The sequence below is a fragment of the Triturus cristatus genome, chromosome 1_1 (genome assembly GCF_964204655.1).
Source record: "Triturus cristatus chromosome 1_1, aTriCri1.1, whole genome shotgun sequence".
NCBI lineage: Eukaryota > Metazoa > Chordata > Amphibia > Caudata > Salamandridae > Triturus > Triturus cristatus.
In genome coordinates this window covers 575,120,288-575,147,378 of record NC_140579.1, presented here as the reverse complement: position 1 = coordinate 575,147,378, position 27,091 = coordinate 575,120,288, and the positions used below count along the sequence as shown (strand labels likewise).

Genomic DNA, 27,091 nt, shown 5'->3' with positions numbered 1-27,091 from the left:
CAGAGAAAACTCGAGAGGACTTTAGGAGTTATTCTGCTCCCATAGAAACACCAGAAGAGAGGAGAGAGAAGGAACCAGAATGCGAATATGATGAGGGACGTGGAGCAAGTTGTCAGGTGTTGAAAGGAGCCTTGAAGGCAGGGATGATAGACATAGTAAGGCTCAAGGCAGAGGTGGATGAAATTATATATGGAAGTCTACCTCTTGAGAGGATAGTATCTTACAATCCGGATGAGCTGTTTTTCGTGGCGAAAGATGTGACGCGGAAAGCACGAATGGCACACGAGAAATTGAGGGGATTGGCGAAGGAATATGATGTGGATCTATCCCGGACTAGGGTGTTGCAAGGAAGTCATAGGATGCATTATACTGAACGAGAGTTGGAGGAGAAGAGGGTTGTTGGATTGAGGTCACATGCCAGAGAACTGGTCCTAGCCATGCGGCCATGGCTGACGCTGGATAAATGGGAAGAGAAATGGTCTAAGAAAAAGACCTCTAGGGGAGCAGAAGGAGGGACACCGGCTGAAGGGTTGTTACTAGCAAAGACCTTTCCCCTGAGGGAAGTGGCGAATGGAGGGTATATGCATGTACCATGGAGCAGGGGGGATTTGGCATCATTTACGAATGATTTTCCCAGGCTCAGGGAGAAGCCTGCAGAGTGGTACAAGCAAGTTGAGCGTTTTGTTAAGATTTCGAAGGTATTGTGGATAGACCTGAACACCTTATTTGATATTGTGGTTCCAGGAGACCTGTGGAACGCATGTAAAATTGCTGTTGATTGGCCGGACTATGAGCCTGAGAGGAATATGATTACAAATGGTCCGTCGCCTGCGGTGATGAGGCTGTATGAGAAAGTAATTACCTGGTTGAAATCGAAGGTTTCACCCCAAGACATTGATTGGGTGAAAATAGACAGGACGGTGCAGGAGCCTAAGGAGACAGTACATGAGTTTTATGAGAGACTTTTGAAGGCTTTTAAGCAGTACAGTGGCCTAGATGAGCTGGAAACGAAGGATATGGGACAGTTTGTGTCTAAGTTCGTGTTGGGTTTGAAGCCCGAGGTTAGTCTCATGATACAGCAGCACTTAATTTGTTGGCAGAATAAGCCCGTAGATGAAATCTTGCGGTACGCCAGGTACTGCACGGATGAGATTGAGTCGAAACACAAGAAGATGAAGGATAATCTATTGCTCATTCAGATGCAAGCTGCTCAGGGACCGCCGAATGGGGGTCCAGTGGTGAGGAGACAGGGAAACTATCAGACAGGGAATCAGAACGTGCAGGGTCAGGGAAGGCCGAGGCCCGTAGACCCTAGGACAGGCATAGATGTAGCAATACTGAAAAAGACGACAGCTTGTCACCAGTGTCACCAGGTGGGACACTGGAGGCGCGAGTGTCCCTTGAACCCCTATAATCAGCCACAGATGGAGGGAGGAATGGGTCAGGTCCCTGGGGCGGAACAGGTACAGACGGTGACTGTACCAAGAATGATGCAAGGGGGGACCGGCATCTCGCAAGTGCAGGTTCCCCAGCCACCCAGAATACAGAACATACAGCAGGGAGCTCGAACTTATTTACAGATGCTCATGTTTGAAGTAAGCGAGGAGAAAGATGTGGATTTGCTGGCCCAGTTAAGTTTAGGCCAGGATGATGATTGCATACTTAGGGCCATTCTAGAGGTGGATCAGAGAGGACCCTTTGTGGAAGCAGAACTTGATGGACACCCTACTACCTTTTTGGTAGATACGGGGGCTACCAGGTCAACTATAAGATCAGCAGTAGTTCCGGGGGTAGCCCTTTCTGGAGAAAGCATACAAGTGGTTGGAGTAGCGAACAAGAGGCTAGTTAGCCCCTTGACAGAACCGATTCCAGTCAGGATAGGAAACTTTAGGGATCGACATCAGTTCGTGGTGTGCGATTCTAGTCCTGTTTGTTTGTTGGGGAGAGACTTATTGTGCAAGCTCAATTGCACAATTTACTGTACCCCGAAAGGAGTAGAAGTGCAGACAAGAGATGAGGATGCGACCTTTAAGGTTGCAAATCAGCGGGTGTGTGTGGAAGTGTACCCAGCTTTGACGGTGGAGGAGCTTCCACAGGATTTGAGGGAATCAGTATCGGCTGACGTGTGGGACCTAAGTGGAGAGGAGATAGGCTTAGTCAGGGGAGTGGAACCAGTGAAGATACAAGTTAAGCCAAACGTGGAATTCCCGAGAACACCTCAGTATAAATTATCCCCTGAAACGATTGCAGGGATTAAACCTGTGATCGAGTCCATGATTAGACAGGGAATACTGGTGGAGATTATGGGTAGTCCATGTAACTCGCCCATTATGGGACTGCAGAAACCAAGTGGAAAGTTCAGAATAGTACAAGACCTGCGAAAAATAAACGACATAGTTGTTCCATGTTGTCCAGTGGTACCGAATCCATCTGTGATACTGTTTCAGATCCCATGTGAAGCTGGATGGTTCACGGTGATTGACTTGTGCCAAGCATTTTTTTCGATTCCCCTACACGAAGAGAGCAGATTTCTTTTTGCATTTAGGCTAGAGAATCGTATATTAATGTGGTGTCGTATCCCACAGGGGTATACGGAGAGCCCATCGATTTTTAATCAGCTTCTAAAGAAGAATCTCGAAAGTCTTGTGTTGCCGCGAAATTCTGTTTTGGTGCAATACATTGACGACCTGCTTGTTGCGTCAGAAACAGAAGACGCTTGCAGGACTGATACAATTGCGTTGCTGAACTTCTTGGGAGAAAATGGTCACAAGGTGTCTCCAAGCAAGTTGCAATACTGTTTACCCGAGGTGCAGTATTTGGGGCACAGAATCGAAAAGGGTAAAAGGAAGGTATCTCCAGATCGCATTGATGTGATCCTAAGAATGCCAGTTCCCTCGACCCAGAGGGAAGTTAGAATGTTTTTGGGAATGGTGGGCTATTGCCGCCAGTGGATCCCAAACTTTTCCTTTGAAGCGAAGCCTTTACAGCGGCTGACGCGAAAGGATGTAAGTGATCCGGTACCATGGGACGACGACTGTTTGAAATCATTTCTGAGGCTGAGAGAAGCCTTATGTAGCGCTCCTGCGTTGGGAATGCCGGATTACAACAAGGCATTTGCATTGTTCTGCTGCGAAAGAGAAGGTTGCGCATTAGCAGTGTTAACCCAGAATCATGGAGGTGTCCGTAGACCAGTTGCCTATTTCTCAGCTACTTTAGATCCAGTAGCTTCTGCGTTGCCCGGATGTCTCAGATCCGTTGCGGCAACAGGTGTCAGCATCGAGAGATGTGAGAGCATTGTGATGGGTCATCCTCTTGCTGTACATGTGCCACATTCTGTTGAATTGTTGATGACTAGGACTAAAACACAGCACCTCACGAATAATAGGCTGACTCGGTATGAGCAAGTTATCCTTGCAGCTGATAATGTGACATTGAAGAGGTGTGCTGTTTTAAATCCTGCTACACTGTTACCTGTTCCCAAAGTAGATGATAATGAAGATTGTGAGGACCATGATTGTCTCGACGTTACGGAACTATGCACCAAACCGAGACCTGACATTGTCGATGAACCACTCCCAGTTTCAGATGAGATTTTCTTTGTGGACGGTTCATGTTTAAGAGACAGTGTCGGTCGACTGAGAGCAGCGTTTGCTGTATGCACCATCACGGGTGTGGTTGAAGCCGCTTGTCTAGAAGGAGTACACTCCGCGCAGGTGGCCGAGCTCATTGCTTTGACTCGTGCCTGTTTGGCAGCTGAGAAGATCCGTGTAACGATTTACACGGACAGCCAATATGGGTTTGGTGTGGTTCATGACTTCGAACAGCTATGGTCCCAGAGAGGGTTTATGACATCGTCAGGTTCACCCATAAGGAATGGTGACCACGTACGAAAATTGCTTGAGGCATTGCAAGGCCCTGATGAAATTGCCGTTGTTAAATGTGCTGCACATACGAAGGGGAATGATTTTGTTTCATTGGGTAACAACTATGCTGATGAAGTAGCTCGGTTTTGTGCAGAGCAGGGATGCAATTTTACGGGGACTCACATTGAAGAAACTGAGAAGGAATTGGTGTATGATCAAATGTTAGCAATGGCAGACTCTTGGGAGGAACTGAAACAGCTTCAGGAAGGAGTTTCTGATCAGGAGCGAGACAGTTGGATACGAGCTGGATGTGAGAAAGGAGAGGTGGATATATGGGTTTCGAGTGATGGACGAGCAGTGTTGCCGGAGAGTTTGTTGAACCCCATGGCGAGGCTGATACATGGTGCTGTGCACCTTGGGAGAGACGCAATGATGAGAGTGTTTCGTCAGACTTGGTATAACCCGAAGTTTCGGTCAGTGGCTGAAACCGTGTGCCAGAGGTGTGTCACTTGCCAACAGATGAATGTAGGGAAGAGGACAGCTGTGACATTGAGTCACATAGGGAGGTCAGGGGGACCTTTTAATAGGATGCAGCTGGATTTTGTCGAAATGCCGAAGTGTAATGGGTTGAGGTACATATTAGTGATAGTATGTGTCTTTTCCAGGTGGGTGGAGGCATACCCTACACGCAGATGTGACACACTCACGGTAGCAAAACTACTCTTGAGAGAACTCATTCCAAGGTACGGGTTCCCGACGTCCTTTGAATCGGACAGAGGAACTCACTTCCACAGCGAAGTTATGAAGTTGCTTTGTGCTGCCTTAAATATAGATCAGAGGTTACATTGTAGCTATAGGCCCGAAGCTTCAGGGATAGTGGAGCAGGTGAATGGAACTCTGAAGGCTCGAATGGCGAAAGTGTGTTCGTCTACGTCTTTGAAATGGCCTGATGCCTTACCCTTGGTCCTCATGAGCCTTCGAAGTGTGCCTGATAGAAGGACTGGGTTGTCACCCCATGAAATCCTCATGGGAAGAGCGATGCGTTTGCCTGCAATACCTGCTACTGCTCTGATAAATATCACTGATGATATGATCCTGGACTATTGTAAAGGCCTTGCTGACGTGGTCCGTTCTGTGTCTCAGCAGGTGCAGACAGCAATGGTTCCAGCTGCGAGTGACCTGTGCCACGACCTGTGTCCAGGTGACTGGGTCCTAGTCCGCAAGCACGTGAGGAAGAGTTGCTTGGATGCAAGGTGGCGCGGCCCATTTCAAGTGATCCTCATTACGAACACAGCAGTTAAGTGTGGAGGTTTACCGAACTGGGTGCATGCTTCCCATACCCGTAGAGTTCCAGCACCCTTAGAAGATACAGCCCCTCTCGAGAACGAAAGTCCAGCTGAGCCGATAGAATCACCTGAGAGGGCCAGTCAAGCTGTAAGGGTTGCTGAAGCGACTGATGGTGCACTGAATCGAGTTGGGGGAGGACGTGAAAGAAGTACTGACCCAGAAACAGGCGAAGGAGCAGGAGGTGCAGTGGGCAGTACGGAATCGAGTTCTGCCGAAGAGGAGGAGATCAGTGCACAGGGTATCGAGGGGAAGACCGGAGGTGCCACCGAAGCAGAAAGGGTTTGGCCCGCAAGACAGAACCGGGTAAACCTGAGGTCGGTACCGGACACAGATCTTGCACCAGTTTCGGAGGAGCCAGAAGAAGAATCAGGCGATGAGGAGAATCCTCAAGGTGTGAGAAGATCAAGGAGAACAAGAGTGCCAAGTCGGAAGTACGCTTCACCAGAGTGGGCATATCAAGTGACTAATGCCAGGGTTACCGAGCACGGGAAGATTGAGGTCGATGACATTGGTCAACAGTGTCCCGCTCCAGAGAGTGGAAGTGTTGTTGAAAGTTCCGGGATTGGAGATCGAAGGAATTCTGACAATTCATATTCCGAGTCCACCCTTCCTGAGTGTCATTCGAGGTATGATCTTGGACAATTTGGAGTTCCCGACGTTCACGACTGTGCCAGACCCACAAGAACTGATCATTCTTAAGCTCGAAATATTGCAGGGAGTCCTGGAGCTGTTGGGACCAGCGGTTATGTTGGATTGATTTGAGAGGGTTGCAAGCAGAGAAAAAGATAACCTAGACCCGAGCGGAAGAAGAACAAATTTAGGGATTTTTCCGTTATAGAACGAAGAAGAAGTTAGGGAGATTTGCCTAAGTTCACGAAAGAGACATTAATGAGAAAGAGACTTACCTTTCCAGAGACTGTATTGGACACTGAGTATATTCCGAAGATGGCAGATCCTGCAAACCCACATCGTAGGGCTAAATTGATAATAGGCACATTGATAGGAGTTGTGATAGTCACCATATTTGCAGTAGTGATAAGTTCGTACATGGTGGCTGTTAGACCTGTCAGCCCTTTGGGTGGTCCCTCCTCATCATTATTTATTTTGTCCCACTTTTGCCTCAAACCCTGTTTGAATTTTTCCTTTTTGGGAACCACCAGACTTTTTAGTGTTGCTGCAGATTCAGGGAGCCATTTTACCTACCCCTGAAACTTCTGTCTGAGGGCCTGGAGCACAAAATGGTGGCCACCTGTGACATCACCAGCATCCACTGGAACCTGCTAGCACCTTCCAGAACATTCCAGAACCCTGTGACAGTTGGAGGCGGTTTAGAATGTTGGGAAGCTAAGACAGAGGGTTGGCAGTTGGAGCTGGCAGTTGGCACCTGACTGGTGAAGAGAGAGCAGCACAACAGTGAAGGAGGAAGGAGTGAAGCAGCAGGGGTGGAAACTTGTGCCTGGAGTGGGGTCCATAAACCCACCCTTGATACTAGTCCCTACTGATGGATCCCAGCCTGTAGCCCTGTGTGGGAAGAAGCCAGAAAAACTCATCCTAAGGACCTGGACAGCAGGAACAGGCCTTAGAAGCAGAAAGCAGCAAGATCCTGACCTGGAAACTGGTTTCCCTGGAGTCCGGCGTCGAGTAGCCTAAGACCTGGAGCCCGAGGTGGAGAAGCGGCGCTGACTGAAGAAGCAGACGTCGTACCCGGAGCCGCCAAAGGTCGTGAGAGGGCGCCGACGGAGGTCGTGAGGAATACCAAAGGTCGAGGAGGAAGTTAACCGAGGTCGAGTGAGCGGCGTCATCGGAGGAGTGAAGTCCACCCTCCGGAGTCGTCGGAGACCGAGGTGAAGTGTACCGGAGGTCGGGAGTGAGGATCGCACTCCGGAGTCGCCCGGAACCTGAGAGGAGGAGCACCGGAGGTCGGGGGTGAGGATCGCACCCCGGAGTCGCCGGAAGTCGACATCGAGGCCAGGCCGGCCGACGTCATCGAAGCCGAGAGCGCCATCGGACCGGAGCCGCCCGAAGTCGACATCGAGTAGAGACTGCCCGACGCCGTCGAATCGGAGGTCGAGATCGAACCGAGGCCGCCGACATCGGACCGGACCCGCCTACCGGCGTCGTCTAGAACTGACATTGTGCCGAGGCCGCCGAGACCGCACCGGAACCGCCTCACGGCATCGACACGACTCCAGCGGCGTCGGAGCATCAGAAAAAGGGCAGTAAGTGGAGTAGAGGGCGCCTAAGGCCCTGTGGAGACCTGAGAGACTGCTCTAAGGGGCTAGGGAGATGCTGGAACCAACCTGACTGTGCCAGGGGTGAATTGGGACTAACCTAGAGAGGTTGTGTGGAGAGAGAAAGCCAGGGCACTGGTATTCCCCCCTTGATCTACCTCAGTTTAGGCCTCAGCCTTGTCCCAGCCAGGGAGTAGAACCCCTCAAGCCTTCCACAACCCTACAAGCTGTGCCTGGGCCAAATCAGCCCTTAGGAATTGAAAAGTGATCTGATTACATGAGTGTTGCTGTATACTCTTAATTATTTATTGGGGGGCCCTGTATTTATTGTGGTTAACCTATTTATTGCTTCACTATATTTATTGGTCCACAGGACTTGTTGGTGTACAATATTTATTGGTGACAGTATTTATTGCCTCAGAATATTTAATTGCCTGTATAACCTGCACTGTTATTTATGTCCTTTATATTTATGATCACCCCTATTTATTGAATCTCCAGACAGTATTTATTTGATCTGCACTATTTAAAATTTGTATATTGTGATTGACTTATTTATTTTCTCCAATCAGCAACTAAGAGAAAAAGCAGATAAAGAAAGTTATTTTCATAATTTTTACGGTGTAGAGTCGTTTTTGGAACGGATGCACGCATGGTTATTGTTTGGGTATGTTGTATGCTTAGCACGGAGCCTGATTCCTGACCACTCGAGCCAAGCTACCACAGTGTGTCCGGAAGACCACCACCACCCCTTCTAGTGTGGGAGTGGGTTTTCCAACATAAATTGGTGTTCAGTGGTGGGATAGAGCTGTGCCTACGCATACTCAACAATAACTGTGGGTAGTCCATAGGCCTACACCGGGAGTTTTCTCAAGAGCGGCCTTCCTAATTGTGGGTTTTTGTTTTTTCCAAATTTACTCTGGTGGTGGGAGGAGGTATTATTAAAGGTACCCCCCTGCATAGTTACTGCACAAAACCTGTCCTCTAACCTGAGTGGGCAAGATGGAGTTTGTACTAGAAAATCTAGAAACGTACACTGTGGCCCAACTCAGGGAGTTTTGCCAGCGGGAGGGGGTGTACTGTCCCCCAGGAGCAAAGAAGGGTGCACTCCAAACCAGCTTAAGGGCTTGGGGGGAGGCACGCCGAGAAAGCAAGGCTGAGGAGGAAGACAGGGATGGAGAGCCTGACACCGAGGGGGCTGAGATGTACCAACCTGAGGTGGGGAACCTGTCAGCGGGGCCCAGAACCATTTCCAGGAAGGGCAGCAGTGCCTCTAGCGGTGGCTTGTCTGAAGTGGAGTTAACAGACCGGAGGGAGAAAAGACAGCTCACATGGGACTTAGCAAGGCTGGAGAAGGAGAAGGAGGAGCAGAGGATGGCCCATGAATTACGACTGAAAGAAATAGATCTTCAGATCTTGAGAATCGGGGCACAACCTGTTCCTAATGGTGGCAGCCAAACCCAAGAGATCACCAGGGAACCTAAACCATACCTGCCAAAGGACATAGTAGCTAGCTATGGAGTGGGCGACGATATCGCCAAGTGGCTAGCGGCCTATGAGGTCTCGTTGAGGGCCCATGGGGTTCCAGAGAAGTACTGGGGAGGGGGATTGTACAAGTACATGCCTCCAGCTGGTAGGGATGCTTTATTGGCCCTCGAGGAGGATGAGCAGACCCACTACCCCACCATGAAACTGGCGCTCATCAGAAAGTTTGGACTAACACCTGAAAAGTACAGACAGAAGTTCAGGGGTAGTCACAAACTGGGCACGCAGAATTGGGTGGACTTCCTGGACTATGCAAAGAAGGCACTGGAAGGTTGGATTCAGGGCAGTGAAGTGAGGAACTACGAGGGGTTGTTTGACCTAGTACTGAAGGAACACCTGCTCGAGAAATGTTTCCCTGAACTGCGGCAACACCTGGTGGATAGCAAGCTGACCAGTCCCCGGAAGCTTGCTGAGGAGGCAGACATTTGGGCTAGTACCCGGGTGTCCACAAGGGGGACTGGAGGGGATACTCAAAAGGCCGGACAGGGCGCCCCCCAGAAGAAAGAGGGAGGGGAAAAGAAAAAGGAGTTCTCCAAAGGCCCCCAAAATAACTTCCAAGGGAAGGGAACAGGATTCACCCCTAAGGCTAACCCGCCCAGAAACCCTAATCCTGGCCAGAGTCAGCAGCCAAGGGTTGTCCATTGCTACGAGTGCGGTGGCGTTGGACACTATAAAGGAGATCCGAAGTGCCTGAAACGACCACCCCCTCCCATTGGAGGAAAGACCCCCGGAGTAGCTAGTGTAGTGCTCGGGGAGGAGATGCCCTTAACTAAGGGAAGGGAGTGGGCGGGTGTCACTTTAGTGTCCCTGGGAGAACGGGAGATGGTTCCTAAGATCCAGGTGCCCGCAAATACCGCAAAGTATGGGCAATGGGTCACCATCAACGGCCAAAGAGGGGAGGCTCTGAGAGACACAGGAGCCAGTATGACTATGGTGCGTAGCCAACTGGTGTCTCCAGAGCAGGTAATTCCCGATGTACTCCACCCAGCCGCGATGGCTGACGGCAGAACAGGCCACTATCCAGTGGCCGAGGTTCCCTTTGAATGGGGGGGGTTGCAGGCTCACTTCGAGTTGCCGTAAGCCCTGCCGTGCCAGTCGATTGTCTGCTGGGGAATGACATGGAGCACAACGCTTGGAAGGAGGTGGAATACCGGACTCACACCGAGATGCTGGGTACACCTGACTGGGCCTGTGTTAGCACAAGGTCCACGACTACCCGAAGAGGGAGTTCATTTCGGCTGGAGCCTGGAACAAAGGCCCAGCCAGCTGCCAGTCAAGGGAAGAACCGAGGACAGGAGGAGCCTGCCTCGGCGTCCCCACCCCGTAGGACGGATAGGCCACCGGAGGTGGTGGACCAGGAGTCTGCGGTGGGGGACGTTACCAAACTGGAGGACCTACCCATCCCGGCCGAGTGGCACGTGGAGGGAGGCCCGTCCAGGGAGGAATTCTGCCAGGGCCAGAGGGAGTGCCCTACCCTTGAGGGGCTGAGGCGACAGGCCGAAGCCCAGGCAGCAGGGAACGTTGAAGGGAACTACAGTGTTTACTGGGAGGATGGCCTCCTCTACAGTGAACCCAAGGCACCCCTACATGGATCGTCACGAGCCTTGGTAGTCCCTCAACGTTATCGAGCCTTCCTTCTGGAGTTGGCTCACGAGATACCATTGGCAGGACACCTGGGGCAAGACAAGACCTTCGCCCGTCTTGTCCCACACTTTTATTGGCCTCAGATGAAAGTGTCGTCCGATACCTACTGCCGGACATGTGTGTCTTGCCAAGCCAGTGGGAAAACAGGGGTGAAGCTGAAAGCTCCCCAGGAACCACTTCCTGTCGTTAGCACCCCCTTTGAAAGGGTGGGCATCGACATTGTGGGTCCATTAGATCCGCCAACTACAGCTGGTCACCGGTTTATCCTGGTTCTGGTGGATCATGCCACACGGTACCCAGAGGCAATACCTCTGAGGACCATAACAGCACCTGTTGTGGCTAGGGCCCTGATGGGAATCTTTACCCGAGTGGGTTTTCCCAAGGAAGTTGTGTCCGACAGGGGGACCAACTTCATGTCAGCGTATATGCGGGCCATGTGGAAGGAGTGTGGAGTGACATACCGGTTCACCACTCCTTACCACCCCCAGACCAATGGTCTGGTGGAGAGGTTTAACAAAACCTTGAAGGGCATGATCAGAAGTCTGCCTGAAAGCCTGCGGAGGAAATGGGACGTCCTCCTACCCTGTTTACTTTTTTCCTACAGGGAAGTGCCACAGAAGGGAGTGGGCTTCAGCCCCTTCGAGCTTCTGTATGGGCACCCTGTACGTGGACCTCTTAACCTGGTGAGAGACGGATGGGAAAGAACTCCCAGAAAGCTCCCCCAGGATGTGGTGAGCTACATGCTGGCCTTCCGGAGCCAAATGGCTAAGTTGTGGAAGCAAGCTTCTGACAACTTGGAAGCCAGCCAAGCAGTGATGAAGGCGTGGTATGACCACAATGCTCACCCGGTGGAGTTGGAGCCTGGCCAGAAGGTGTGGGTGATCGAACCAGGAGAGCTTAGTGCCCTCCAGGATCGCTGGTCAGGACCCTTTGAGGTGTTGGAGAAGAAGGGTAAGGCTACCTACTTGGTGGACCTGAAGACCCCTCGTCAGCCCCTGCGGGTGCTGCATGCCAACCGCCTCAAACCCCACCACGAGAGGCCCGAAGTCATCTTGATGATGGTGACTGACGGAGGAGAGGACGTGGAAAGCGAGCCTCTCCCTGATCTGTTTGCGTCTCAAGAGAAGGATGGGTCGGTGGAGGGAGTGTTTCTCTCCCCATCTCTAACTCCTGAACAGCAGGAGGACTGTCGCCAGGTCCTGGGGCAGTACTCCTCGTTGTTCTCCCTTGTCCCGGGTAGGACTCACCTGTGCGTCCATGACGTGGACACAGGAGACAGCCCACCTGTGAAGTCCAAGATCTACCGGATGTCAGACAAGGTGAAGGCCAGCATTCATAGTGAAGTCACTAAGATGCTGGAGCTAGGAGTGATCGAACCTTCTAGCAGCCCCTGGTCCAGTCCGGTGGTGTTAGTACCAAAAGCTGCACCACCGGGTGCCCAACCAGAACTGAGGTTCTGTGTGGACTATCGGGGACTGAATTCAGTGACCAAAACTGATGCTCATCCGATCCCTAGGGCGGATGAATTGATTGACCGGCTGGGAGCTGCCCAATATCTAAGTACCTTTGACCTTACTTCAGGGTACTGGCAGATCTCTTTGACTGATGGAGCAAGGGAAAGGTCAGCCTTCTCCACGCCCAATGGCCACTACCAGTTCTGTGTGATGCCCTTTGGGCTCAAGAACGCACCTGCCACGTTTCAGCGCCTGGTAAACCAGATCCTCACCGGAATGGAGAGTTTCTCTGCTGCTTATCTGGATGACATAGCCGTCTTCAGTAACAGCTGGGAGGATCACTTGCGTCACCTGCAAGCTGTTCTCCAGGCCCTGAGACAAGCTGGATTGACGATCAAGGCCAGCAAGTGCCAGATCGGGCAGGGGTCGGTAGTGTACCTTGGACACTTGGTGGGTAGGGGAGCGGTGCAGCCCCTCCAGGCGAAGATCGAGGCCATCATGGCCTGGGAACCCCCCAAGACACAGACTGAGGTCCGAGCATTTTTGGGCCTCACGGGATATTACCGCCGCTTCGTGAAGGGGTACGGTACCATCGTAGCCCCCCTCACGGAGCTCACGTCCAAGAAACAACCTCGACGGGTAGTCTGGACGGAGGCCTGTCAGCAGGCCTTTGTGAGATTGAAGAAAGCCATGTGCGAGGCCCCGGTCTTAAGGGCCCCAGACTTTTCCAAGGAGTTCATTGTCCAGACAGATGCATCAGAACATGGCATTGGGGCAGTGTTATCGCAACTCAACGAAGAGGGTCTGGATCAACCCGTGGTCTTCCTATCCCGGAGACTACTTCCCAGGGAACAGAAGTGGAGTGCAATAGAGCGTGAAGCCTTTGCAGTGGTATGGGCTCTGAAGAAGTTGCGGCCATACCTGTTTGGATCGCACTTCCTAGTTCAGACCGACCACAGACCCCTTCGCTGGCTGATGCAGATGAAGGGGGAGAATCCCAAGTTGTTGAGGTGGTCTATTTCCCTACAGGGGATGGACTTTCAGGTGGAACATCGGCCTGGAGTGGACCACGCCAATGCAGACGGTCTCTCAAGGTATTTCCGCCTTAGTGATGAGAACTCCCAAGGGGTTGGGTAGCTCTCCCCACTTTCAGCTGGGGGGGACGCGTGTTAGACCTGTCAGCCCTTTGGGTGGTCCCTCCTCATCATTATTTATTTTGTCCCACTTTTGCCTCAAACCCTGTTTGAATTTTTCCTTTTTGGGAACCACCAGACTTTTTAGTGTTGCTGCAGATTCAGGGAGCCATTTTACCTACCCCTGAAACTTCTGTCTGAGGGCCTGGAGCACAAAATGGTGGCCACCTGTGACATCACCAGCATCCACTGGAACCTGCTAGCACCTTCCAGAACATTCCAGAACCCTGTGACAGTTGGAGGCGGTTTAGAATGTTGGGAAGCTAAGACAGAGGGTTGGCAGTTGGAGCTGGCAGTTGGCACCTGACTGGTGAAGAGAGAGCAGCACAACAGTGAAGGAGGAAGGAGTGAAGCAGCAGGGGTGGAAACTTGTGCCTGGAGTGGGGTCCATAAACCCACCCTTGATACTAGTCCCTACTGATGGATCCCAGCCTGTAGCCCTGTGTGGGAAGAAGCCAGAAAAACTCATCCTAAGGACCTGGACAGCAGGAACAGGCCTTAGAAGCAGAAAGCAGCAAGATCCTGACCTGGAAACTGGTTTCCCTGGAGTCCGGCGTCGAGTAGCCTAAGACCTGGAGCCCGAGGTGGAGAAGCGGCGCTGACTGAAGAAGCAGACGTCGTACCCGGAGCCGCCGGAGGTCGTGAGAGGGCGCCGACGGAGGTCGTGAGGAATACCAAAGGTCGAGGAGGAAGTTAACCGAGGTCGAGTGAGCGGCATCATCGGAGGAGTGAAGTCCACCCTCCGGAGTCGTCGGAGACCGAGGTGAAGTGTACCGGAGGTCGGGAGTGAGGATCGCACTCCGGAGTCGCCCGGAACCTGAGAGGAGGAGCACCGGAGGTCGGGGGTGAGGATCGCACCCCGGAGTCGCCGGAAGTCGACATCGAGGCCAGGCCGGCCGACGTCATCGAAGCCGAGAGCGCCATCGGACCGGAGCCGCCCGAAGTCGACATCGAGTAGAGACTGCCCGACGCCGTCGAATCGGAGGTCGAGATCGAACCGAGGCCGCCGACATCGGACCGGACCCGCCTACCGGCGTCGTCTAGAACTGACATTGTGCCGAGGCCGCCGAGACCGCACCGGAACCGCCTCACGGCATCGACACGACTCCAGCGGCGTCGGAGCATCAGAAAAAGGGCAGTAAGTGGAGTAGAGGGCGCCTAAGGCCCTGTGGAGACCTGAGAGACTGCTCTAAGGGGCTAGGGAGGTGCTGGAACCAACCTGACTGTGCCAGGGGTGAATTGGGACTAACCTAGCGAGGTTGTGTGGAGAGAGAAAGCCAGGGCACTGGTATTCCCCCCTTGATCTACCTCAGTTTAGGCCTCAGCCTTGTCCCAGCCAGGGAGTAGAACCCCTCAAGCCTTCCACAACCCTACAAGCTGTGCCTGGGCCAAATCAGCCCTTAGGAATTGAAAAGTGATCTGATTACATGAGTGTTGCTGTATACTCTTAATTATTTATTGGGGGGCCCTGTATTTATTGTGGTTAACCTATTTATTGCTTCACTATATTTATTGGTCCACAGGACTTGTTGGTGTACAATATTTATTGGTGACAGTATTTATTGCCTCAGAATATTTAATTGCCTGTATAACCTGCACTGTTATTTATGTCCTTTATATTTATGATCACCCCTATTTATTGAATCTCCAGACAGTATTTATTTGATCTGCACTATTTAAAATTTGTATATTGTGATTGACTTATTTATTTTCTCCAATCAGCAACTAAGTGAAAAAGCAGATAAAGAAAGTTATTTTCATAATTTTTACGGTGTAGAGTCGTTTTTGGAACGGATGCACGCATGGTTATTGTTTGGGTATGTTGTATGCTTAGCACGGAGCCTGATTCCTGACCACTCGAGCCAAGCTACCACAGTGTGTCCGGAAGACCACCACCACCCCTTCTAGTGTGGGAGTGGGTTTTCCAACAGTGGCTCACAGGCAAGAGGGAAAGGTTCAGGGAACACCTACACCTATTAACCCAGGGCAGAGAGGTGTCAGTATCAGAGAGCAGGGAATATCGAAGTTGAGGGATGATCGCAGACTCCACATGGATTTGTCGAGGGGTGATTTTAAGCTTAACGCGTATGCAAAGCTGCTGTATGAGTATGTTGATGCGATGGATGTGAAGGATTGCTATGTGTGTATGCAGTTGCCTGCTTCAGTGGATGAAGGTATCAAATATCATCATCTCCCGTTGACATATGGGATTTCTTGTAGTTTATTGCTCAGTCTATTTTATGACAGGAGGCAGTTCGAGTATTTCTTTTCAAATTTTGACACAGTACTTCCTGAAGTTCCAGCAATAAAGCATTTGAACAAATATGATTATTATAAGAAAGAGGACAGACTCCTGAAGTATTTTAGACCGACTGTGAAGTTGGATACGGCGCATGCTCACAGGAATAACCTGACATGTGCGTTATCTGAGACGGAGAAGAAATTCATTGATCAAGTAGAGGACAGGTATAGAAAGTTGACCCAGACACGACACTCCGGAGATAGTCCAGTAGATTGGACAGAGGAGGAGAGGGCTCACAGGTCAAAGGGAAGTTATGGACCCATAGCATTAGATGAAGTGCAGAGAGGGAATTTGTGTATTGGACGGCCTCAATCGGCCACAGAGAAGGTTGCGGTAGGACATAGCACCTGTTCACAGACTTTCACTCTGGACGCTTCTGTTAAGGGCTTTATGCAAGGTCCAGTAGAAGTGATTCCGACAGTGTATTATGTCTGTGGGAAGAATGCTTATGTCAGGCTACCCGCGAATTGGTATGGCATATGCTATTTGGCTATCATATTCCCGAAGATTTATAACACAGAGGACTTGGAGTTGTTAGAGACGAAGCGACATTCTAGAAGACGGAGGGCTGCAAACGCAGGTGCAGTGATTGGGGACATATACGGAGCAATGATACCTAGTATGGGTGTGGTGTTGAATGATGTGAAGATCAGGAGGTTGGCGACTGTAGTTGATGAGTTGTCTATGAACACGGCAAGGTCGCTGTTGTTGGTGGCTGGAGAGATGTTGTCGATACGAAATATGGTTATGCAGAATCGCCTTGCATTAGACGTGTTATTAGCCAAGGAAGGCGGAGTCTGCAAATTATTGAAGGTTCAAGAATGCTGCACATATATTCCAGACAACACGAAGGAGATAGGGAAGTACATAGATAACATCACAACTATTCACAAGGAGATTATGGACTTGACGGAGGAGAATGTATGGGAGAAGATTGGAAAAGGATTTGGAAGAGTGGGAACGTGGTTTGCGAATTTGGGAAGAGGATTTCTTGGATCAGTGCTGAAGCCAATTATCATTGCTGTAGTTTGCGTGATTTGTTTGTGGGGATGCGTGAAAGCATGGAAGTGGTATCAAGGAGGCAAGGTTGAGAGAGCTCTTAGGGCAAACGAGAATAGGGTGGCGAAGCTCCAGGAGCAGCAATATGAGAGTCTTAAAAGAATGGAGGGAATTCGACATGGCGGAGCCATGACTAGTACGGTTTAAATCAGTTCTGGAAGAGGGGATTGTAATGGTGTGATGACAGATGTCATCAAAGGGGGGAACTGATGTAGCGCTTAGAAGGTTGAAAATCGTAGGGGTGCGTTATATTCACTGTTAGTCGGCACCCGCATATAATCAAATGTGTACTCAGGTATTTTTGTGTGCAATGTGTTAAGAATTGTATAACCTATGTCGATTTCAATAAAAGTGTTAGCTATGTACAAGCATATTGTGTACGTGTTAGGGAAATGTATAGAGTTTAGCTTACATGAAAAGTAATGTGGTGTTAGAAATGTGTAACTTAGAATTCGTGTCTGTAGCCTGTTTAGTTTGACCACACATGAAAGAAAGACGTAAATGTCAATACTGTGATTTAGACCTGCTTGTGTAACCGAAGTAGTGGCCAGAATTCGCATATATCGTTGAGGCGAAAGGCCTGGTATTTTCTTATGTTAGCTAAGGGCAATAGGCCAAAAAGGATTTATTCCAGTAGAGGTTTTAGGCTGTAGTAAATTGCAAGTTAAAAGATGTGAAGTATGTCTGCCTTGCATGATCTCACCCCAGGTGCAAGGACAGTTGCTCGTTAGTAGAGAAGCTCTTTGTTCACAAATTGACTTATGTAGTAAAAGCCAGACATGGGAGTGCATTGGAATGTGCCAATCGTAACTCCTAGTGCGGATGGCGTCTGGGACTCAAGGCCAAGCGATGGACGATGGAACTGGACAGCGCTCTGTGGAAAATTACTAAAAGTCGACCCCGCAGAAGAGGAGGCGCAAAGGGCGTGTTCTGAGATTTGGAGTTCTGTATTAGGGACAGCGCCCCGAGGGTGGAGGCAGATCAGAGCAGCCCTGAGCAGAGGAAGGCTAGGCGAAGAGATAGAGGGGGCAACTTAGACCAAGCTCTCTAAGTGAAGACTTCTTAGGAAGTTTCACTCTGACACCTTTTATTCGATTGAGGGTCTCATGGGATTGCTAAGTAGGGATGTCATCTAGTGCAGAGTAGGGACAGAGATGGTATGGTTCAGTGTCCCTAGTATCGACATTTGCTTGGTGGTTTTCTACCTCATGCTTTTAGAGATTGTACTTTTAGTTATTTTTAGCCGTATGCGGATTCTTCGTAGAGTAGCATTTGTGTTAGTACCTATGTACTTGTTGTGCCTCGTACTGAGGACTTTGTATCTCCAAATCTTTATGCTGATAATAAAAACCAGAGAGCCAAGAGATTAAGTCTCGAGTCCTTGATTATGGCAATTTGTGGACAGAAATTTTGATAATTGTGTTTATTCCCTCTACGCTATTGGGCAAGTAAAAAGTTCCATCCGACCAGAGTGGGTTCTAGTAGATAATTGCCAGATACTAAAATGGGCCGGAGCACACGCATGTGCATACAGCCACAGATTTCTGTATTTTTTTAATTACCAATCCAGAATGAAGGACACCATTTGGAGCAGTGAGTTGAAAACATAATTTAAACTTGTGTGAAAGCACATACAGAGCAGGCTGACAACAAATGGCAGCAGCAGGGCCCTCCAAAAATTGTAAATTTAAAAAAAAAAATGTTTCTTTAAGGACCGCGATGATGGATGGGGAATGGAGGAGCGGGAGGGGGGAGCAGGTGGGAGAGAAGTGCTCAGGGGACAATAGGGAGTGGGCAGGGGAGCAACAGAGACGCCTGAGGTAGGGTGAAGGCATACGGAAAAAAATAAAAACAAAAAACTATGGGGTGGGGGAAGCAATGGATAAGCTTGGTTGGGAGAGGAGGATGCAACACAGAGTGTGCAGTGGACATTTTTGAGAAAGAAGCTGCACATGAGGAAGGAAGCAAAAAAACTCATGCATTCTCGTGGAATACGGCAAAAAAAGAAAAAAGTTGTTCCCTGAATATGAGCAGTAAAAAGATAGAAGTCATGCAGTCAAAATGATCTAAAGAAGCTACGCTCCAGAATATTGTTAAACACAATAAGAGTAAGGAAAGCTATTAACTAAGAAGCAAGCAACTGAGAGTGAAAAGAAAGCTAAAATATGGCAAGCAATAGGCTGATTCTAATCCCACTGTCAGTTTTTGGTATGGACTACAAAAGGTCTTTCTACAACAGACAGCTACAAGGTGTATGTAAGAGACACATAACAAAGAATGGCTGTGTGGATTGTCAGGTAGTGTCTTCTTTTCATGAAAATCACAGTGGCAGAGGCATTACGTGACATTTAACTCTTATACAGCCACAGGAAATGACACAAAAAAAGATGGCCATTGATCATCTCTGTTAAAAATAACTTTATTGAAAACCTGTTATTATAACATGTTGCAAAACAAAAACAATGTATGAGAAGGGCCATAAAAACATGTTTGAAAAACTATCTGAAGATCCAAGCTTGCATACTTAATTATGAAAGATCACAAATCAATTTGTTTAAATCACAACCAGGTCAAATCAATGAAACATGCTTGCAAGCAGAGATCTAGGCATATGCTTTTCTGCCCTTGAATGATTGCCCTATATTCAGGTGCATCACAACCCTTTTGTAGATAGAGAAAGGTCTGATTGTATGCTAAAGATAATAGGCACATGAAAAAGTGGTGCCATTGACCAGGTTCCCATCACTCTTAAATAATTTCATGGTTGCAGTGGAGTAGAAATCATTGGTGCATCGGGTGTAGTGGAACTGGGGCTCAGGCGTGTGTGGTTATGACTTCCTTTTCCTACCCATGCCAGGTGCAATGCGGTAGGCCCATTTTCCTTGCTAGCGTTGGGGCCTGTGAAAAGCTAGTTCTAAATGTAAGGGTGTGCTTGCAAAATACATGTTTTGAGGCTTTAGCTAGGAATGTAATAAGTCAAGGATAAATAGTGAAAGGGCAAACTTCAATGATGGCCCAAATAATTGAAGTTCTTTTATTAACTGTTTGATAATTAGAAAAGTTACACTGCACCCTAGGCTAAACACAAACATCGATGTTGCCTCAAAGTATTTAAAGTTAGGCTGGACGTACTCTTGGAGATCTGTGTCTTTAGAAATAATATATTATAGAATTGGTTAGTTTTAAGAAAGTTGCATAATGTAGCAATGTAAATTTTGTTTTAAAAAGTGCATGTGTAAAGTATTAAAATAGTATTAAATAATTGTTTCAGCATGCTGGAAATTCACAATCTACCCACCCATCCACCCACCCACCCACCCATCTATCTATCTATCTATCTATCTATCTATCTATCTATCTATCTATCTATCTATCTATCTATCTATCTATCTATCTATCTATCTATCTATCTATCTATCTATCTATCTATCTATCTATCTATCTATCTATCTATCTATCTATCTATCTATCTATCTATCTATGTATCTATCTATCTATCTATCTATCTATCTATCTATCTATCTATCTATCTATCTATCTAGCTAGCTGTCTGTCTGTCTGTCTGTCTGTCTGTCTGTCTGTCTGTCTGTCTGTCTGCCTGTCTGTCTGTCTGTCTGTCTGTCTGTCTGTCTATTTATCTATCTATCTATCTATCTATCTATCTATCTATCTATCTATCTATCTATCTTCACAGAAAACACAAGGGTTAAAGTAAACCTGATTGTTTTTCTAATATCCCTCATAAATTCACCTAAGATAAAGTCCAGTTATAATTCTGAATTAAAACTGAAAACCCACAGACATTTGCAACTGATGGTTAGGAGCACAATTCATGAATCACACACCAAAAGCAATGTTTATGACCTCACAATATTTACATCAACAAATGTTAACTCCTAAAAGAAAAATATAATTAAACAACACCACATAATCGACCAATATATAATAATGCATTTGTGTTAATCATTTCTTAATGTTAAGGGAAATAAGATATGTATTTCATCTGTATAATTATTTACAGCATTTGTAATTGCATCTGTCACTTCGACAGTGAAGTGATGAGGATTGCTTTTAGTGTGCAAGTTATGGTTTGCATGGCTATTGTACGAGTTATGGATTGCAGTCCTAAATATAACTTGCAAATTTCACCAGTTTTCAGGTTTAATTCGTAATCATACCTGCAGTTTAACTATGTGTTTTTTAAGTCAATTTCTGAGTTAAAAAAAAGTCTCTCTCTCTCTCTCTCTACTCTCCTCTCTCCCTCTCCCCGTCTCTCACCCCCCCCCCCTCTCTTTCTCTCTGTCTCTCCCTTCTGTACTCCCAGAACACAGAATGCATACTCATTTCAAGCACAGGTTCTTTTCTGCAGTAAGCATGCTTTCTCTGAGAAAGGGCATAGGGGCGAAGTATTCGTTCTTTTCTGCATCGCAATCACCCGAGTTTAAGTGTGATTAAAAAAATATGGAATATAACGTGTTAAAGATTTGTAGGGCTGGCAGTGTGCATACGGTCTACTCAGCAATGTATATACAGGCCAGGTCCAGCAGTCCAAGCAATAGGTATATTGAACAGTTCTGGTAGTGCCAGCATATTGTGAAATTATTTAGATTTGGAAGTGCTCACAGAAGTGAACTTCAGATGTTGTGTATTGTGCATTTTAAGGCCAGGGTCCTCCCTTCATCAAGCAATAAATGGCTGATGATGCCTCATGCTCTCAGAAAGCGGTGCTTTCTTCATCAGTGTGACTGATCCCTCCCCTCGTTTTCAGGAAGTAGCACACAGGGGGTAGAGCTTTCTCTGTAGCAGCTGCACCTCTAAGGAGCTCACTTCATCTGACCATTAGGATCATGGAAGATTGCGAAGCCTACAGAAAGCTCTGCAAGACTCCTGTGTTCTCTGTTTAGAGTCAATGTTGTGTGAGTTACTCAGTTCCAGGAGGCCAATGAGCAAACCTGCACCCTGCACCTAACATAACGCACTGTATCACATAACACACCACCCGAGTATAAGCGGTTTGTATCCTTGTCTACTTCCATAACGTGCAGTGTTCGGAGTCTTAATGCTTCCCAGAAATGAGTATTAAGTTAGTTTTATTCTGTGTAGTGCCCAAGCAGGTCAGGGCTAGCGGTGGGTAAGGCATCCGTAGGGTTGTCCGTGCGTATACCGTCAAGTACTAGTAGTCTGTATACTGCCTCCGCTAGAGGTAGGTACTTATAGGTCTGGCTCTCTTAGCACTTTGTGTGCTGTCTGTATCAGGCAGTGGGTGTAGGGTCCACAAGTGGCAGTGTTTGCACTTTGTATGCTGTATGCTGTTGAGAACCTATAGTTTCTATAGTCGATATTGTCAGACTTTTCATGCAATTCAGAGGTGGTATTTTATGAGTGTAATCAGTGTAAGAAGTGAGCAATATTCTCAGGCACTGGATAGCAGTATTTGCTTTTTATACACTGTTCAGGGCTGTCAGTGTCAATGCAGTAAAAAGATTTGACATTGTCAGCACAGTCACTGAGTATTGTTTTAGTGTTGTCTGAGTTAACATTGACCATACTGTTAATTGCAGTGATTGGTAATAGAAAAATGCTGTTTAGCAGTTACTAACACTGCAGTGTGTTCAGTTAGTGCATAGAATACTATATTGAGCATTACAAGTTGTTTATGTCTATTATTGACCAGTACTCAATCATTTATCATATGCTAATGCCACCATGGTCTTCAGAAGGGAAGCTGCCCTCTGTCAGCGTTACTAGAGCTCCCTCTAATCTGTGCTTCTCTTCTTTCCCACTGTCCTCTCTTTCAGACGACTGGATGCCAACCTCATCTCTGTAGTGCCAGAAAGGAGCTTCGAGGGGCTGCGCTCCCTACGCCACTTGTGGCTGGATGATAACGGGCTCACAGAGATTCCCGTCCGAGCTCTCAACAACTTGCCTGCTCTGCAAGCCATGACCCTGGCACTCAACCAGATTCAGCACATCCCAGACTACGCTTTCCAGAACCTTACCAGCCTCGTGGTGCTGTAAGATGTCTGCCTTTTCACTTACATATCAGTCATGCATGTTGGTTTGGCGACTACGACTGCAATGGCCCACATGTTTAGAGCATGACACGCAAATTCTCAAAGGGTCTCACTCTCTCTCAAGGCCCAGGGACCTTTTCACCCTACACATTGTGTGATTTTTTTTGGTTGGTGGCAAGTCATAAGCTACTCAAATCTAGACTTCTCTCCATCCCAAAAATACAGCACCTTACCAGCACAGTCAATAGTTAGAGTTTAATTTCATGGAAAATTGTACCTCTTATCCATAGTTGTCTGCAACTGCCCCAGCAAGTTGTTAGTGGAACATTTCTTCAGTCACTGAAAACTCAACTTTTGTGTAATCTGGCACCAGAGGGATTTTAAAACTGCTCTCAGAAGACCATTCAGCGATAAAGTAGAAACAGAATTGCCTCCTGTTGCATCCAACAATAATCAGGCAAATTGAGTTTCCCTGACTTTGACATTGTGTATCACTACTGTTCAAATATAAGAGAGAGACAGAGTAGGAGAGTAAGAGAGTTAGTTTGGGTGTACCTTAGGTTGGTACAGTCCATAGTATATCACAATCACATATTTGCATGATCGTATCTCTTAAGATATAAACAAATTGCTGAGTGTTTCAGTATTACGCTAACACATACCTCGCATCTGCCACTCCCCACATCGCCCATTACTTTCCATCTCTCTTGTCACTAGCCACTTCTCTCTTCAGTGCCCTATTCTTCTGTCATTGTTCACCTCTGTCACTCCCTTTAGTAAAGACAGGAGTCATGTTAAGATGATACTCTCATTCGCTAGCGATTGGTACCATGACAGCCACCACCACACTGAGTACATCATCTATGATGTACTCACGTCCCAGAGACAACGCTCAGTAAGCAAAAAATGTTCCCTAGGCTAATGCAATGCAACTTAGCTCAACACTACAAAACCTCCTCCTTATGGAAAGTCAAAATAGAAAGGAGAGAAAGAGCCCCAATTCAACAAAAGAATGAAAAGCACGAAACGCCTCAAAGCAGGGGAGCAATGCAAGCCTCTGCAGCCCCTGCAGTGCAGTGGGGATCAACCCTTCATGGACCCCATTCAGCCCAGGGCCAATGAATATTTGTGAGAGATGCAAAGCTTGTCTGCCCCTCATCACATTCTGGCGGAGGGCATCATTTTGTGTTAAACCACTGCCTCAAAGTTTGCTGAAAACTATGAACACAAGGGAACAACAAAAAAGCTTGAATTCTTAGCACACATAATAAGCAAAAACAATTATCTATTTAATGATAAAATGACATAAAAAACAGTATAACCTGCACAAAACATCATCAAACCCCTTGATACGTGTTATCACATGTTTGAACGCCCCACCATCAAAGTATACTCCACAAGACCCCCATGGTAAATCGAGGAAGGTAGCGTTTCCCCGTCAGCAAATACTCCAGAAAGTTGGGCAGATTTGGATACAGATTTCTCTACTCCTCAGGTATCAGGTGTCACAGGAAAACTCTTACCTAAACTATCAGGCGCCTCCTGAAGACTCAAATCTCTGCAAGGTGTTGGAGGCTCTGACACCAGGAAATTTCCAGCTACATGCTCATTAGTAGACCCAAAAGAACCTTCTCTCCTAACATCCACACCTGATGTGGGTAAACCCATTGTACGCCACTGAAGCCTTCATCATCTCCATCATAAACATCCAGGTAAGGTGAAGTGCATTTCTCTCCTGCAATGGGATGACCACACAGCACCCACCTTTTCAAATACCAACACCTCCCATCACCCAGACTCACAATTTTGTAACACCCAAATAGCTCTGCAGGGCTCAATGAAGACATTCTCCATCTGTGGTACTTACAAAGTGTCTGGATGTGGACCCACTGCTGGTCTACATTAACTCTTGTGGCTTGCACACTATGCTTCTGGTAATAATGTCTTTTATAACCACTATGGGGCATATTTACAAGGGGTTATCGCCACCAGAACGTCACTTTTTTTTACATTCTGGTGGTGATAACCCCTTTGCCTTATTTACAAGGTGTAGTTAAGCCACTTAACATGGCTTGATGCCAACTTTTAAATAAGGCCCCTATTCATGCAGCACTTAGCGTGAAAGGAGCGGGCAATGGGTGTTGCAGTGAGTGTTCCACCGCAACACCCATTGCTTTTTGATGCTGCCCCCTATTTACAAGGCTGGCATAAATATGGGGCAGTGCCAAATATAATACCAGGGAAAACCTGGTCTTAAACTGGCGCAACGAGGAGAAATATTAATTTCTCCGCGTTATGCTGTTTCCATGTGTGCAGCACACATAGAAAGAGCAAATCGCCATTAGTGATTGCTAATGTGCAGGAAGATGTCCCTTCCTGCACATAATCAATCATTAGATAATGACAAGTTTCAACTTCTACATAGAAGTTACAAATCACCATTAGTGATTGTTTATGTTTAGGACGGGACACCTTCGTGCACACAAACAATCATTTTCTGCAACACAGGCACCCTTGCAGTATGGGACAAGCTTGCCTGCGTTGGCACTAGGCAGCTACATTTAGAGCCAGTGTTAGGGGAAATGCAGGGGTGCACCGTATTCTTATAAATACGGCTCGTCAATACGTTTTCAGAATGTCAAAGTGCGGCGTTACCAATTGTGGTGTGACACCACGCTCCTCCATTCTGTTGTGCATATTCCCATTTGTGTAATAAACAACCTCTTTCAAAAATCATTCTGGGACAAATTGACAACCATGGGGCCAACTAACCACCAAGGATTACATTTGACATGGGTGTCCTCCCCCTCATAATTTAAAATAGATAATACTCTAAGGCAGCAGCCTTAGTGGTTCTTCAAGATAAAACAGTTTTAAGTATTTGCAATTCACACTCTGAATTGTTCCTTATCACTAGTTGGATGGCACCATTCAAAATTCTGGGATTGTAGAGTGATGTTATTCTATGGAGAATCCCAGCATTCTTCCTATGTCCTTTCACCTTATCTGAAGTGAATTGTACCTCACCTTTACTGAGAATAAATTAAGGTACCACCCTCTGAAATACTTAACCAAGGAATGCAAGTAACTTATCCGTGTCGGCCTTACTTATAACCTACACCCAAGGCCATCTTGAAAACAAACATCCATTGCAACAACTCCATCCTGTGCAACTCACCCACTGGCTCTAATGTCTAGAGCAACACATTCCTATTTTGCACAAGGGGCACTCATAAGCTCTACTTGGTGGTCTTTATAGAGAGATTTGACTTACTCCAGGCATTTAGCGCATTCTCCTACTGCTCTCGCTACATCAATTCCTGGCTACCAATACACATTTAAATTTCAGACCCAGTCTTTACAACTCCCAAATGCCCTTCATGACATAAAGATATAATCTTGCCCCTCAAGGATTCCAGAGGCACCAACTTGTTGTCTGTCAAAGAAATAACTCACCCCATTGCAACTCACTACATATCTCCCAGAATGACCTCTCGTTCCCCAACTTGCCTTTCCTTGGTCACCCATGTTTAAAAAAAACTGGATGTATTTGGTAAAACTAAATCCTTATTGCATTCCACCACCCATGTCTCTTTATCAAAAGCATGTACACCACCATCACACACAAACGCCACCCACAAATCCTCTTGTAAAGTGCAGGTCAACCAAGATAGTAAATCAGTGATAACATTGTTTTCACCAAAGATATAACCATAGATATATAAAATCTTTTAAGTGTGAGGAAAGAGGGGCTAACCATGTGGAAGCAGTGGAAGTAAGTCCTAGGATTAAACTTTGGTTAAGGATTTGGGATCACATCTGATAATTGCTTCTTTCAGTAACACACAACAAAGAAGTAGGACTGTGAAAACTAGAACGCTGTTTCTCATCCCTGGGAGAATACCCAAGTGTATAAAACTGCCCTCACACACAGGAAGCTGTGTCATGCTTCATTCTAGGGCTGCTAACACACCTCCGCGCTCGCCAACGCTGGAGGTGGAGCAATAGGGAGGGGGAAGACAATACAACACATAAAGAAAATGCAAAACAAGGGATCAAAATATGTGAATAAAAGTGCAGAAAAAGTTATCTAAAAACGGTCCAAAGGATGTCCTCAATCCAACTTTAATTAAGGACTCCCTTGCCCAGAGTTAAAAGAAAGGGCCACGCATATGACCAGTGGATGAAGGTACAGTGAATTATCATGAAACACCTACCCCTTCACTCTGCAAAGAAATGTCAACATGTTTCATCCGAATCAAAGAAATCAATTGATTATTACCCCATCTTTCTTCAGGACTTCACGTAAAAGAAAAAGATCCCAAGAGAAATGACCCTATCTCCTCAGCCCAGGAGCAGGGAATAAACACCCCTTCTTTGAGAAATACTACCTAATTATGTATAGGGATGATTTTCATGGGAAACCTGCAATAGAACCC

At 47.4% G+C, this 27,091-nt stretch overlaps 1 protein-coding gene across 2 annotated transcripts in view; it reads left to right on the top strand.

Moving 5' to 3' along the window:
- Positions 1–27,091, top strand: part of LGR6 (leucine rich repeat containing G protein-coupled receptor 6) — a 1,163,733-nt gene that overhangs the window by 712,366 nt on the left and 424,276 nt on the right. For both annotated transcript variants that reach the window (XR_014978909.1, XM_085645134.1), the window contains exon 5: positions 22,437–22,652. Coding sequence is in view for 1 of the 2 variants with exons in the window: in XM_085645134.1 (XP_085501260.1) it covers positions 22,437–22,652 (216 nt within the window). In the remaining variant the exon portion in view is untranslated. The remainder of the gene's footprint in view (positions 1–22,436; positions 22,653–27,091) is intronic.